The sequence below is a fragment of the Rhea americana genome, unplaced genomic scaffold (assembly GCF_003343005.1).
Source record: "Rhea americana isolate MKP2758 unplaced genomic scaffold, rheAme1 scaffold_0, whole genome shotgun sequence".
In the NCBI taxonomy this organism is placed as follows: Eukaryota; Metazoa; Chordata; class Aves; order Rheiformes; family Rheidae; genus Rhea; species Rhea americana.
In genome coordinates, this window is record NW_028185037.1 from 17,044,808 (window position 1) to 17,058,682 (window position 13,875).

The 13,875-nt window shown below is 44.0% G+C and overlaps 1 protein-coding gene across 1 annotated transcript in view; it reads left to right on the plus strand.

Moving 5' to 3' along the window:
• The first annotated feature begins 5,870 nt into the window (after positions 1-5,870).
• CCN4 (cellular communication network factor 4) overlaps positions 5,871-13,875 on the plus strand; it is a 33,880-nt gene continuing 25,875 nt past the window's right edge. The window contains exon 1 of the mRNA XM_085319872.1: positions 5,871-6,170. Coding sequence (XP_085175998.1) covers positions 6,123-6,170 — 48 coding nt within the window. The 5' untranslated portion in view covers positions 5,871-6,122. The remainder of the gene's footprint in view (positions 6,171-13,875) is intronic.

Genomic DNA, 13,875 nt, shown 5'->3' on the forward strand with positions numbered 1-13,875 from the left:
TTTTCCCAAGAGTGTCATACTGCTATGGCCTCTTCTTCCCCGGTGCCTCTTTTCACAAAATGCACAGGAATGTAATCAGCTGTGAGCTCTCTCTCTGTCAATTTTAGTTTGATTTTGGCCAAGAAGCTCGTAAATCACTACAGAGGAACCCAGACAGACGTGAACATGTATGAAATGATTGCATAAGCTCCATTTCCCCAGGAAACCAGACTGAAAACAGCTCTGTTGAAAGAGAAATGTTTACTAACCAAATACCAAAGGAAAATCTGAATAAAAAGTTACCAGAGTTARAATGCAGAATTTGGATACTAAGGCYATGGAGRGAAAACTGGTCCTCGAGCATTTCATGTTTAAAACTGAGGTTTGATCTCCTGGGGGTCTTACCATACCTCTTATAAACACCTCATAAGGTCTTTCTCATTTTCTTTAATATGAAAAAAAATATTTTGTTAATAAATGCAGACAAATTATACATATTACAAAACAATACTTGTGGTCTGGAAGGATAGAGTCTATCACTTCYGAACAGAAAAACAAGGACAGCTGAGATGATTGGAGATGGTTATGGTTTTTAACCCTCATTCTTTTCACTTTATGCAATTTSTTTAGTTTGYTTTTTTTTTCTTTTTTTCAGCCAAAAATCTGTAGCATCTAGCCCAATCTTGGAAATGCACTGATGTATTTACAGTGTGTGAATAAAATGGTCAAACCCGATTCTAACCTTATCTAGACCCGACTGGGAGCAATGACACTGGACACAGTGAATTTCCATTAGGAGAGAAGAGATTTCCCTCCTCATATGTCCAACTCCATCCTAAAGTCTTGAGAATATTGCTGAACTAGTGGAAGGAAGAAAGGCCCAGATGAATGAATAGTTCTGCAATCCTGTGGTCACTGATCTAGAGAATAGAAATGCCGTGGTGTGCAGGGTACCCACAGTGGCTGAAGTCATTTTCTTAGAGCGTGCCATCAAACCACTTGTCAAGGAGGCAGTGATATGAAGCAGGCCAACCTACGAAGGCAGCAGCCTCTGCTGCTTCAGGAATGTCTGCTGTGTTTGCTGGGATTCTTCATCCTTTCATTCCTTCGTAGTTTATTAGTCAATATATTTTCCTCTCTTCTTCATGTGCATCAAGAAAAACATCAGGAGGTAGGAAAGCTAATTCTTCTCCTGCATGTCTTGCATTTGTTCAAACAGTTGAACTAATATTTATGAATAATACATTGCATCCGTGAATGCCACAAATCGATGCAGCTCCAAGGACTTCACTTTTATACCAGCTGAGGCTCAGACTCAATGTGTGTTATTAATCTAGCTTCCTTTATTGTTTAGCAAATATTGTATATATCTTTATTATCAGCAAAGATTTCCCAGAGCTTGTCCACGTTTCTAAGGGTTCCTGATTCTCTCCAATCTGTTCATTTTGGCCATTAATTTTTCATGGAGTCTGAATTGTATAATGTGTTCTTTTTTTTTCTTATTCTTCTTTTTTTCTTTTCTTTTTCCTTTTTAACTCTAACTTTTGCTCAAAAGCTTTAATTAAGAAATTGTTATTTTGAAAGCAGATACGGGAACAGACAGTGGCTCAGGAAAAATATTTGATACTCTTGATACTATTGCCATTGTCATGAATGCCTGGCAGAGGTTCAAAACCATTAAATCATCATTTTTGCCCACATAACAGACAGATAAATGTCCAATAAGAAACTGTAATAATTTAAGACTATATGAACACAATAGACAGGCCATTGTTTTTCRGGGCAAAATCCAGGAGAAAGAAAACACGACATTATAGGAAAAAAAAATACAATAATTTAAGTTATTGGCATTAGTCATTACAGACCTAATATCAAACATATTTGTAAATTGACATGAAGTTCTACCATTTTTTAAACTGGAAGTTACAAAACCTTGTATCTCAATGGCTCATGTTTTCTCTGCTGTCATTCAAATACTACACGTTTTTATTCACAGTGGTACAGCTCAGCCACCATCTACCAGACTAACAGTCACACAGATTGACACCAGCTGAAGAGCTGTCTTAATACAGCTGGGTCTATTTACGGGGAACGAARTCACACTCTTGTCTCCCTGAAGGCAATATTCACTTGAATACAAATGGTTTGGGCTGATATGAATGAATTAAATTTTGAAGGCTTTATTTTTCAGACTTAGATAGCTGCAACTTCACCSATTTCAGTGGGTCTGATTTATACCAGTTTGTCGGAGAAATAATCACTCAATCCTGGAGCGCTTACTGTAAGGCTGATGTACCTGGACAAGCAGAAATAGAGCTGTTGAGTGTGTTATCAGCCTTAGCTGTATGCCAGTGCAGGGGGTGCAAGACACACTGCACCRTATGTACTTCCTCAGTGATGGTACATTTCAAGATGCATCTCTTTGCATGCCCCCTTTTAAGGAATTTTTAACGTAGGCAATGAGGAGATCCAGTGAGAGATTTACCATGCTAGTTCATCCCTATGTACAGCTGATACCAGCTTGTACCATGTACGTCATGGTGACAGGAATACAGGTCTCCGTAGGAGTTGTTGGCGCTCTATCCACCGTGTGGTCCTGGGCCATCTTCTTTGGGTAAACTGTTCAGAAAGCAAGAGGGGGAGTCCTCCTGCTGTATTTCAGCTTCTTGCTTTCTGTGAGGTTGAGTCTTATCTGCAGAAGCCACAGACTCCCTCAAAATGAGATACTYACCTGTGTTGAAGTGGGGCTGGCTGAGTGCTCAGATGCTTGATGCTATCAGGAGTTGGCTAAACCAGATGTTTTCAAACTTCTGCTTCTCAAGTTCCTTTGATATTTCAAAGGGCCAGGCTGATGTAACTCTCCTTTCTGTCACCTAATTAACAACAACAATAATGAAAGACGGTGCAGTTTAGCTATCCCATGTGAGCCTTTTGGACAGGGTGAGCCTCTCAGCCTTGCTATGGTGGTAGGCATGGCCCTGTCCCCGCTACGCAGCAGGCAAATCCTGCAGGAGAACGAAGCCTCCTTCACCGGGCTGGGGGTGGTGAAAGGCAGAACAAGGACACCCTGATGAAAAACCAACACTGCTACTTGTTTAGCTTGTTTAAAAGCCAGACTCATGACTCTCAGYCTTTTCCTTTTATGAGTCAGTAAACACCAAGATGCTCTCTTTTTCCCCTCCTCTGGACTTTCAGACAGACTCTGATCTCACTTGCACTAGGGTAAATCCACTGCAGGGAAGGATCTAATCCTTCCACACATTTATAAGCCGAATCCATTCTCCCTGAATTCTCTTTCTTTTCTTACTAGGTCCCATTTTCTTTGGCCAGACACAGCCCTCAGTAAAAGTGTCAGGCACATCAAACAGCAGAAAATAAATCAAACCATTTCCCAGTTTATTTAGTCAAAAAAGTCTGTAAAATGGAGTCAAATTGAGAAATCAGTTTATGTGGCCAACTGGCCTGGGGGACATATTGAAAAAGGAGCAATTTTAAAGTGTTAGGCTACCAGAATCAGAGCTATTTTGCACTGGCACATGCTGTTTCCATTTCAGTGTGGATGGTGTGAATACAGGGTGATGGATAATTGCATTCACAGGCAAAATGTCCATGGAGGGTAAAAGGTGAAGAGGSAAAAGTCTTTAAAACTACGAGATTGTTTCAAGGTCCAGAAAACCAATTGGCCACCGAGACTTAAAAGCAATGTGAGCTCTTTGTTTTACTGAGCAGAGYGAGGGGTGATATACTTAATCCTTGCAAATTTATGTGCTGGGAGAGGGTCCTGAATTCTCATTAGACAAGCAGATATTGGCAGAAGGATGAAGCTAGCAACCTCAGACCTATAACAGTGAAAGCAAATGAACTCAACAGAATGTGAATTTTCCAGTATTTGAAGACCTCAGATTGAGATTTAATCTTTGAATTAGACAGAGACGTGTCCCTAAAGCCTCCAGTTATTCGAGTGGGTGCAAGATTTTCCAGGAATGAGCAAGAATGAGACGTGATAGCACTGATCTCTTTTAGCAGTATCACCTKTGGAAAGGACTGGCAGAAGCAGATGCCAAGGTGTGAGCTGCTGCCCTCACTGAGTTAAAGAAGAGCCTAAATGCCCCTGTCACTTTAGCCTTAAACGAGGTAGCCTTACGTGAGGTCACCCCACGAATGCACCAATGTGCCGATGTGCCACGTGCACAGAGGTATCGTTATCGGGAAGCCTGATGAGGCAGCTGGGTATCTGCACCTTTGTGGTGGAGCTGCACTCCACACCTCGGCTCCTCCCTGATCCATGCTAAGGCAGTGTCCAACTGACGGTCACCCCRGGACAAAGTCCCATGACGAAGAGGAGATGAGCTGTAGAGCCTCAAGTAGACAAATGTCCACGTCACAGGGACCTCCATGCTTCCTGGYCCACTCGACTGCAGTGTTAGCACAGGAATTCACCCAGGGGAATGACATACAGGGCAAATGGTCCGAAGCGAGTGGAATGACCGAGTGTTTCAGGTGGGGGGAACTCACGTTGTTATTTTTGGTCTCACTTACAGAAATGTTCTTTCCCTCATTTTGCAATCTGATAACGTGGGGTCCTTGAACCCCAGGTTGGGCTCCTTTTGCATTTGGAAAGCTGCTCCCATGTGCCACACCCTTCAGCTCCAAGCCAGCTCCCTTGTAAGAGGCATTTGCCACTCGCTTTGCATCCGAGCAATAACCCCGGGCTAATCAATCTATTTTTACCTCTCTTGTAAAAAGGTATCTCACATAGGTAGCAAGAATTGCACCCTCAAAATGGTCTTTTTACTTCACAAACCATGCAGGGAGTCAGGACCCCAAAGTAAGATGCAATGTCTAAATGGTAGATGCCTGCAGACAAATCTCAGTCCAGATAATATGAAAACAGCAGACTGCTTTCTAGACTCAGCAGAGAAATAAAGTCCCCATGACCAAGTATCGCTAGAGGATGATGGAAGAGCATTCAGCCACGCATCACTGCCCAGCTTGCCACACCAACAAGGGGGGCTGTGCCTAGTTTTATATTTGCCTCGACACCTTTATAGCCTGCCCGGATCTCAACTATTTCACAGCATAAGACCTGAAAAGCTGTTTAATGTGATTTTTCTTGCCCTTTGGGAACACCCTTTACTGTTCTAGGGAAACAGTATTACTAAGTAAGAGACTTCAAATGCTTTCAAAATCAGATTTAGAAGTGTAAGGGAAAATATCATGCCCATGCTTAAGTAAAAAGAGGAGAACCCCTCAGAGATGATAGTGGTAAAATCCTTCCACCAGGTAAGGACAGTACAGGTGATCGGAGAGTTTAGCTCTGGTCACAGTGGGTGGAGTTGCACTCCCATGGACCTGGGCAGGGTTTCCTATGCACATTCCTGGCAGAGAAGAGAAATGAAAGAATATAATAAATGACTCTGAAAACTGATCCATGCTGTGATGTGCACCACCAAAATCACAGAAGGGATGCGAGCGTAGCWCGGCACAGGAACGCGTGCCCGTCCTTTCACGTCGGCTCTGTGAAGAGCAGGGTCCCTGGGGAACGTGGCAGAACGCCTCCGCGGGCCGTGCTCGCAGGGCAAACCTCTTTCTGGATTTAAATGAAGCCACTGTTTTTKGTTGTYGTTGTTTGTTTTTTTGTTTTTGTTTAAAGAAGAATACAGGAACTAAACATCTATGTATGTTTGTATAAGTGTAAGTTCATTAATCACAAGCGGTAAAGCCAGTCTCTTCTTCAAGCTGGCTTGCAAGGGTCTGAATGCCAGTGGCAAAATTATTGGTTAGGGATTTAAATAGAGAGTTAAAATCTCAGTCTGCTGGACCACTGCACTGTAACTTTCCCTTTAAGAGCCCTTTGGCTAAGGGCAATGCACTGAAATGCAGGAGGTGGGACAACAACACACACACAAAAATGAAGAAGTGAAGGCAGGAAAAGTTTCTCCAGAGGAAAAATGCAGGGCTTGTCCTTCACCCTGACGTCAGATCTGTCTTTAATAAAATCCCCAAAGAGCCAAGAGAAAAAGGCAGACTGCCTAGGCTAGGTTGCCAGTTCAGGATTGCTCTGAATTCCCCAAAGTGGTGTTTTTGCGCAAAACGGCTCTAAATCTGGGTTCAATCAATGTATTTATTCCCGGCTTCCAGGGATGAGGTGGCTTTTGCCCTGGATTCTAGCAACAAGCAGCATTTTGCAGGTGAGTGTGGAAACTGGAGGAGAGACTCGTCCTCTGCAAAGACACTCGCTTTCAGTGCCTGGTGGGCTAGGGAGAGCCGGAGTGTGGTGCCTGCTGGAAATTGGGCAGCAGTGAGTCTGGAAAGGTGGGAGAAATGAGAGAGGGGAGGGAAAGGTGAGCTGTGGAGGAAAGGGAAGGAAAGAAAAAGGAAGGGAAGGAAAGAAAAAGGAAGGGAAAGAAAGGAAAAGGAAAGGGAAAGGGGAAATGGGAAAAGAAATGTGCAGATGTGTCTCTGAGTTGAGTCCATTCTGCTCAGCATCTATTTGGATCTGCACGGAAAACTGTGTGTGTGTGGTTTTTTTTCTTTTTTTCTTTTTGTTTTTAATTGCATTTATTCTTATTGTGGGGCAAACCACGGAGGAAAGTCCCTGCCAGGAGCGGCTGGGTTGCTCTGTTAGGGGAGTCGGTGCGAAATGCAGGGGCAGGTCGGGGCTTCAGGAGTGGGGGTGGGGGATGCCTGGGACCTCACCGGGACCGGGACCGGGACTGTGCCGAGCCGGTACCGGGGCGGGGGCTGTGCAGGGTCCGCGCTGTGCYGGGGCAGGTTGCCACTCGCCTGCTGCTGCCGGCCGAAGAGGAGGGTTTGCGTGTGTTTCGCCCCCCCCTCCAAATTTTTCTTTGTAGCTGCCCGATTCTGCAGTCCACGCAGGCAGCAGCTGCTTCCCCTCTCCTCCCCTTTGGAAAAACCTGTGTAGGAAAGTCATTCATTTCAGTRGGTGTCTTGTGTTTTGCTTTTCTTTTCCTGTGGCATGCTTGCGGCTTGTGTAAATTCCCCGGGGGAGAGAGCTGCTTGCTCCGAGCAGTCGGGGTTAGGGAGGTGATGAGCAAGGCAGGGAGGCAATAGGTAGAGTGACTGAGAGGCGAAATCTGGACCTGTGAGCCTCCCCATGCCCATCCTCATCCCCAGAGGCAACCCTGGACTCGGGACCTAGTGGTGGTGCCCAAAAGGAGATGCAAAGAGTGGATCCCAGGAACACACCTGGGCTGCGAACTCCAGGCTGCGGCATTCCCCGAGCCAAATCCGTGTGAAGCAGTGCCTGAGCACCGCTCCTGCTTGGAGGACAGTAAAATCAAGTGCTTTGCACTGAGGGAGTTTTGCTTTGCTTTGCTAGCTTCAGAGGTTGGCTTGTGCCTAGGCAGACAGCATGGGGTTTTACACCAAAGAGTGGCATGCATGGTGCGGTGTGCCAGGTGCACCTGGTGAAAGCAGATGGCAGAGCGATAAGTCCTGCATGAATGTTGAGATGGACTGATATGGCCCTTCATATGAGAAAAAGAAAAACACCCAGAAACTAACAACAAACAAACAAAATGCACCTCTCAGCCACTCTGAGGTAAGACTCAACTTTGGTTTTCGATAAGCAAGTAAAAAGTCAGAGGGAGGGGTAGTCCTCCTCCACATCCCCTGGTGTTATTACAGGAGATTTGTGTGAGCTCTGTACATTTTATAGTGGCTATCCTGGGTTCCCTTGATATCAAAGCTGTCTGAAAAAAGAAAAAAAAAGCACAGCTGTAGCATAAAAGTATGTGTGAGTGCATGCAGACACATGCAGCTGCTGTGGGGATGAGTGAGTGAGTGCACTCCAAATATGGTGGTATGTTTGGTCTAACGAGTATCTAAAAGAAAGTTCAAATGAGTATCTAAAAAAACCTAAAGAGAGTCCTGGGCCTGGATTGTTTCCTATCGATAGCTGYGGATCCTCCACTGAATGTTGCAGATAGAGCTCTGCTTTTCTGGAGCATCCCRTGGGCATTGTCACCTCCCAGATCCACCTCCAGAACTAGACCCTAGAAGTTTGTGCTTAGATATCCTTGGGTGGGGAAGACTTTTTTGTGGTAATGAACTGGCTTCCCATGGGCCTTCTCTATACCTAAACTGGAAGGAGGTTTGCTAGGCTGAGGAAGGGCAGGTTTCTGTTGTAGATAAGGCAGTGAAAGGAATGAGGATGAAAAGTGTGACTGATTGCACCGTGGATAAGAGGGGCTGGGGACAGCATCTTGGAGAAGAGTATTAAAACTAATAGTTAAAGGACTTTGGGGAGAAGAGCATATTTGGTCTGGCCAGCTTAAGAGCAGGCTGTCTGCAGGAGCAAAGGATATTGCCAGTGGTATGGGATATTTTAAACATTTAACATRCATGGCCACGCTGCTCACGAGAGAGGTCTTGGGTAAGTCACACAGACTGTAACTTAAGACAGCTGATAAAGCCCTAACACAGCATCTCACTGTGCATTTCGTTGGCTCTTTGGTGGCATCATCACATCAATAAGAAAGATCCTCCCAGCATCCCAGATGCAATCCGTGGAGTGACAGCATTGGGCAGACCACTGTGCATGTGCAAAGCCCTGTGGTCTCTGTAAGCACATATGATTCCTGAGGAGTGCTGCGCATGTGAAGAAGGATGGAGAGGAAAAAATGACACACTGGGATAGAAGGGGTTTGACTGTCTGGTTTTATTTTGTATAACTGAGATATATGTGCTTGTTCCAGAAAGAAGGGGAAAGAGTTAATGGGAAGGTCAGGTATGTCCTACAGGGCACTTAGAATATAGCTACCAGGTTATGCAAGACCTTTTCCCTCCCACTCCCCAATTCTGTATTAAGCCACAGACAATTATTGAGTTCTTGAACAGTTTTATTGACAATGTTTTTATTGGGGTATAACYGTACAGGCAAGGTGTTTGGAAAGAGAAAAATAACTGAGTATAGTTAGAAGCTCAGGGGTAAAAAGCAAGGATTTTCTGTCTTTAGCCCTGACAGCTCAGTAGGTAAGAGATCCCTTATTCAGATAAAGGAAATTCATTAGGAAGAAGAGCAGCATCTTTGGTTTCTCAAACATTTGAAGTGGGGGAATGAGTAGAGTGCAGGTAAGGAGTGAATGCAATCTCGTAGACTTTTCCTTTAATGGTGCTGGTAAACAGAAGGACAAATAGCAAAGAATGGCATTGCTCTTTACCAAATAAACCAGTAAGCAGTTATAGTCACTTTTATTTGATGTGGATGCCCATCACAACACATAAACTTTGACTTTTGGCTTCAGCGGAGATGGGGGGGGAGAAAAGAGATGTTCAAAGATGGTTTTAGATAGGTACCATCTCTGTGTGCGTTGATTTGTTTAGATAGTCACTGGTAATGATCTGAGCTCAGAGCTGTCTCAAGCCATGTAGAGGTGGCTTGAGAATTGTAATGTGTGGTTTTTCCTTCTCCTTTTTATAAGATTTATTGGCACAGGTTAGATGCCAAGAATTTCATTTGCAAAATGTTTGTATTTGATGGCAGGAAAAACTGATTACATTTTTTTTAGGCTCTTCCAGGAGAAGCTATGTTCTGACCAAGCTTGAACCAAAAAAAAACCCTAAGCAAACAAACAAACAGAGGTTTATTTKTTTATTCACTTACCTATGCTGTTTGCTAGCATCTTGTCTAGTGTTTAATAGTAATGGTTCAGGGCACCTTTATCCTYGTCTGCAAAAATCCCATGGCTCTAAGGAGGAGGTGAGCTGAGGTTTGAAAACTGGGTGCTTCTCAGTGGAAGGTTACAGGCTGGCTGCTCYGCGTAACGGATAACGATGCATAGATTATCTTATGCAACGTAGGTTCAAAGTTGGTGTGATTTGTCACTCCAGCCTTCCCACTATACTCTCTTGCTTGACAGCACCTGCTGACCAAAAGCAGACTAGCTACACCTCTCCCCTTTAGAGGGGACCTCCTCCTTCACTTACAGAAGTTATCGTTGTCGAAACTACTCTGGTTACAGCAGCTGAAGGTCCTGCTATGCAAGTGAGTGTCTTGTGGCTTGAAGCTGGTAAGTGTCATCGCTGCAGGGTATGACTGCTTCATGCGTGTAGTTTTCACTAAGCTAGTCTTTGATTTGGCAGTCCCCTCCACAAAAYCTACATGCATTAAAAAATCATTGCCATTTCAGAGGCAACGTCCTGAAAGTAGCACTGAACGGTACTTCAGATGGATCAGAGGTCCAGACCCAAGCCTGTTCCTGATGCAGTGAAAATGCCCCCTAAACTCAAACACATACTGATTTTGTTGAGAGGAGCAGGCTTTTATATATTATTTTTCTTAACTTCTGCTATTAGTCTCTGAATTTACTTGGATAACCATCAGCTGCTAGTCTACAAAAATTTCTTTATCAAGTGACAGCATTAACCAGGACAGAGCCAGCAAGAGGACTTGGCTTCCTTATCCCTCATATTTCCACTGCTAATTGGTTGTGTCAGTCCTTGGGCAAGTCCTGTAATCTGCTTTGTGCTGTAGCATCCCCATCTGCAATGCAAGTACTGTGATATCCAGTGTTCCCTGATGAAAAGCATTATTTAAAGATAGTGCTTGTGGGTTTTTAACAAGAGCACGAGATTTACATGATTACGCTGTCCTTTAAAAGAGTCACATGTGTTTATGTTCTTCTACCTTCCCAAGATGCTAAGAAGAGGCACTAGTCAAAAATGTCAGAAGTACTCCACACCTTCACGGGACATTTGACTTATTTTTTCAGAGGCTTCTGGCTCCTCTRTGGGGATGTTAAGAGTTGTTCTAGCATCTTGCCAGTGCTCAGCACTTACTGAAAACTGCTCTTTCTGGATGGTGTAAGCATCCCAGCAGGCCCTGAGCATTCCTGTCTGCATGGCCCTGGCTCTCATGCATGAATGGAAGTAAAGCTGCTTTGAGAAAAAAGAAAAAGTATTCTGCATGCAAACATTGGCAGCTGTGGCTTGGCAAAAGCTGAACACACACAGCTTCAGCTGAAGATGCTTTCGAGAATCAAGCCTGCCAGTGTCCCTTGCTGTGGACTAGAAAGCAGAATAAGGTGGAGTTTCTTCACTCTTTTGATACTGTTTGTCACTAAATGTAGTTAGGCACCTTATACGAGGATATCACCCAATTCTCCCTTTGTTTTCTTACARTATAGCTCTACCATCCTTGTTCTTATGGTGCTTATGTTAAAAGTAGAATTTTCTATTTCTATTGAACAGAAATTTTAAAGCTGTCAGCTTCTCAGAGACAGGCCCAAACAAATGCTGCCCATTTGCTTGTTCTGAGATCTGATGCTGAAGGAGACTTCAGCTCCTTCAGCCCAGCTTCTTGGCTTAGGACAAGAMGTGGGTGAGGACACCCACCTTTCCCCACTAGTCCCTCATCCAGGTTCTCTCTGCCGACAGTTTGGTAATTTGTGAGACAGGTCACGTTCAGGCTGGCATTCCTGCAGGTTGGCAGAGGGCTCACAGGGTTTATTTCTGCAGATGTGTTCTTGGGCTGAGGGACTCTGAGCGTGCTGCATTAACAGCTCTGTGTAGATGTTCTCCATCGGCCTACTAGCTGTAAGTGAGGACCACCGTTTCTCCTGCATCCTGGTGGTCTCCTAGCTCTATGAGATACCTCCACAGGTGCCTGTTATTTACTGCATTTATGCTRAAACTATACATGTTTCCCTTTCGATTGCTGCTTATTTCACATCCTAGTTGAAGCTTCAGGACCCCCTTGTGCCTCACTCACTTGTGCCTTCTAATACACTCCTGCTGGGCTTTGACTGTCATCCTTACTTCTCATCTCTGCTTCTAGAAGAGCAGAAGAGAGAAAAGGCAGTCRTGCTTCTCTGGGTGCCAACAACCGTCTCTGCTCTATGTGCAATTTTTCTTGTGGATGGTGAAGGAAAGGAAAGCTGAAACAGCTGTGGAAGAAGATAACATTTAAACTAAGCTTTGCAGCACAACCTGAATAATGATTTTCTAATACTCGGGTTGGTGATGCATTCCAGGACTGTGTGGTCATCTCTCTGTTCCTTTTCTCTTTCTCAATAGCTCCCACATTGTTCTTTTGTTTTATTAGCTTGAGTCTGTCATTTTACTTAACCTAGAAAGCAAATGCGAGATGAGCATGTTGGAAGGCTAAGATTTGTGAACTCTAGGATGGCTTGTAATATGCCCARAGGGAAACCTGAGATGCTTTTGTAGAAATAATTGTGGGTTCTCGCATCATCCATGGAAGTTTGTGAGTCAGCTAAGCACACCTGAATCCTAATGTTACTGGGCATATGTGCAGCTAGGACTTTGCTGTTGTGGAGCAATTCCAGCCTTGCAAAAGGACCTTGTCCTAAGAGCCTAAGAGCTTACTTCCTTGCAGCTTTGGAAGGGGTCATAAGAAAAAAATGACTCATGCTTGGTGATGGGGCACTATAGCAAGGTCATGTTGTCCAGCACTTGACTGACACTCAAATAAAAAGAACTCACAACACCTGTAATTCTTTCACAACTTTCATACCTTTGATTTGAAGCTGAAACAAACTTCTTCTGTTCAGTTTACAATCACTGATAATTTAGAAAGTGTTCTTTTTCTTCTTGGCTTATTTATATAATCTCCAATGAAATGCATCCAGGTGGATATGAAGCATAGATTTTATTATTCCCTCTCTGGCATGCAACAATCTAGTTAGACTGAGTTTGTAGATGCATTAGGCTTAGAGATGTGGGACWGCTCTATCTAGTATCTGTATACAAWGGGRAAAAAGGAGTAAWGTCAGTTGTAAGCAACCACGTAATTCTGTACAATATCTGACACACAACTTGCTCCCTGTCACCAGGAAAGGTGCACTCCACATAGACTTAACAATTTTGACCAAAATTGYTCTGGATGACTCAGAGAGCCTTTTCTGTGTACCTTTTCTGTGTTAGAAGGCAGCAACTTTTTGAGCAACATGTGCACGATAACACTTTCTCCTTTCTAGAATTTACAATTGCATCTCAAGCTTTAATTTTTGAGTGATTTAAAAGTTTCGGTTCCTTTCTGTGCTCTGCTGGCTTCCCAGAGTACCATCCTGCTTTCAGTTTTGGTGTTTTTGTACCGAAGCTTTTTGAGTATCAAGACAACAAGTTAAGYGGGGGACTGTTTCTTTCTCTTGCTGAGGTTTCCTCACCCATAAACTGTGACAGGGTGATTATAAAGAAAAGAACATGGCTTTACTTAAAACCCATTTAATCCCTTTTGAGGACAGCACTAATCACCTGCAGCAGTGGTTTTGGTGAACTCATTTTACTTCATGAAGGCACCAACCTTCTTGCACTSGGCAGACAGTCACATACCAGGGCTCTGCAGAGAGGTAACTTCCCTACAATGTGCCAGCACAATCTTAAAGCATCTGCTGACCGCACTGTGAACACTGGTGCCATTGTCACTGTCACACTCTGATATCAGAGTGCCCTCGGCACGTATTTGTGGTGCAGGAGGTTACTCTACATCTGTGCTTTGTGCTTGTAGATCCTCTTTTCTGGGTTGTGAAGTCCTCCAAAATATTCATGGATGTATTTGATGGCCAAGCAAGCTTTATCATTTGGGATAACCAGATAATAGCTGTTGTGACAAGGGAAACTGTCTGTATTTGGTTTGATAAGAAGGCAGAGACACAGACGTCTGTATGGGGGGAATTAAGCACTGCTCTGAGCGGCTGGCATATGCGCTTGGGTGCCTGCAGGCAGCCAGGTCCCTGGTTCTAGAGTAACAGCTGGGTCGTTTTAGCTTTTCAGCAGGGATGGACCAAACCACAAAAACTTCAGCCAGTGCTGAGCAACTCCAAGTGTATTACACTGTAAAAGTATTTGGTTACATGTTTATGAGAAAAAAGGCTGGAAAATTAATTAGGAATATATCCATGTTCCATTAAC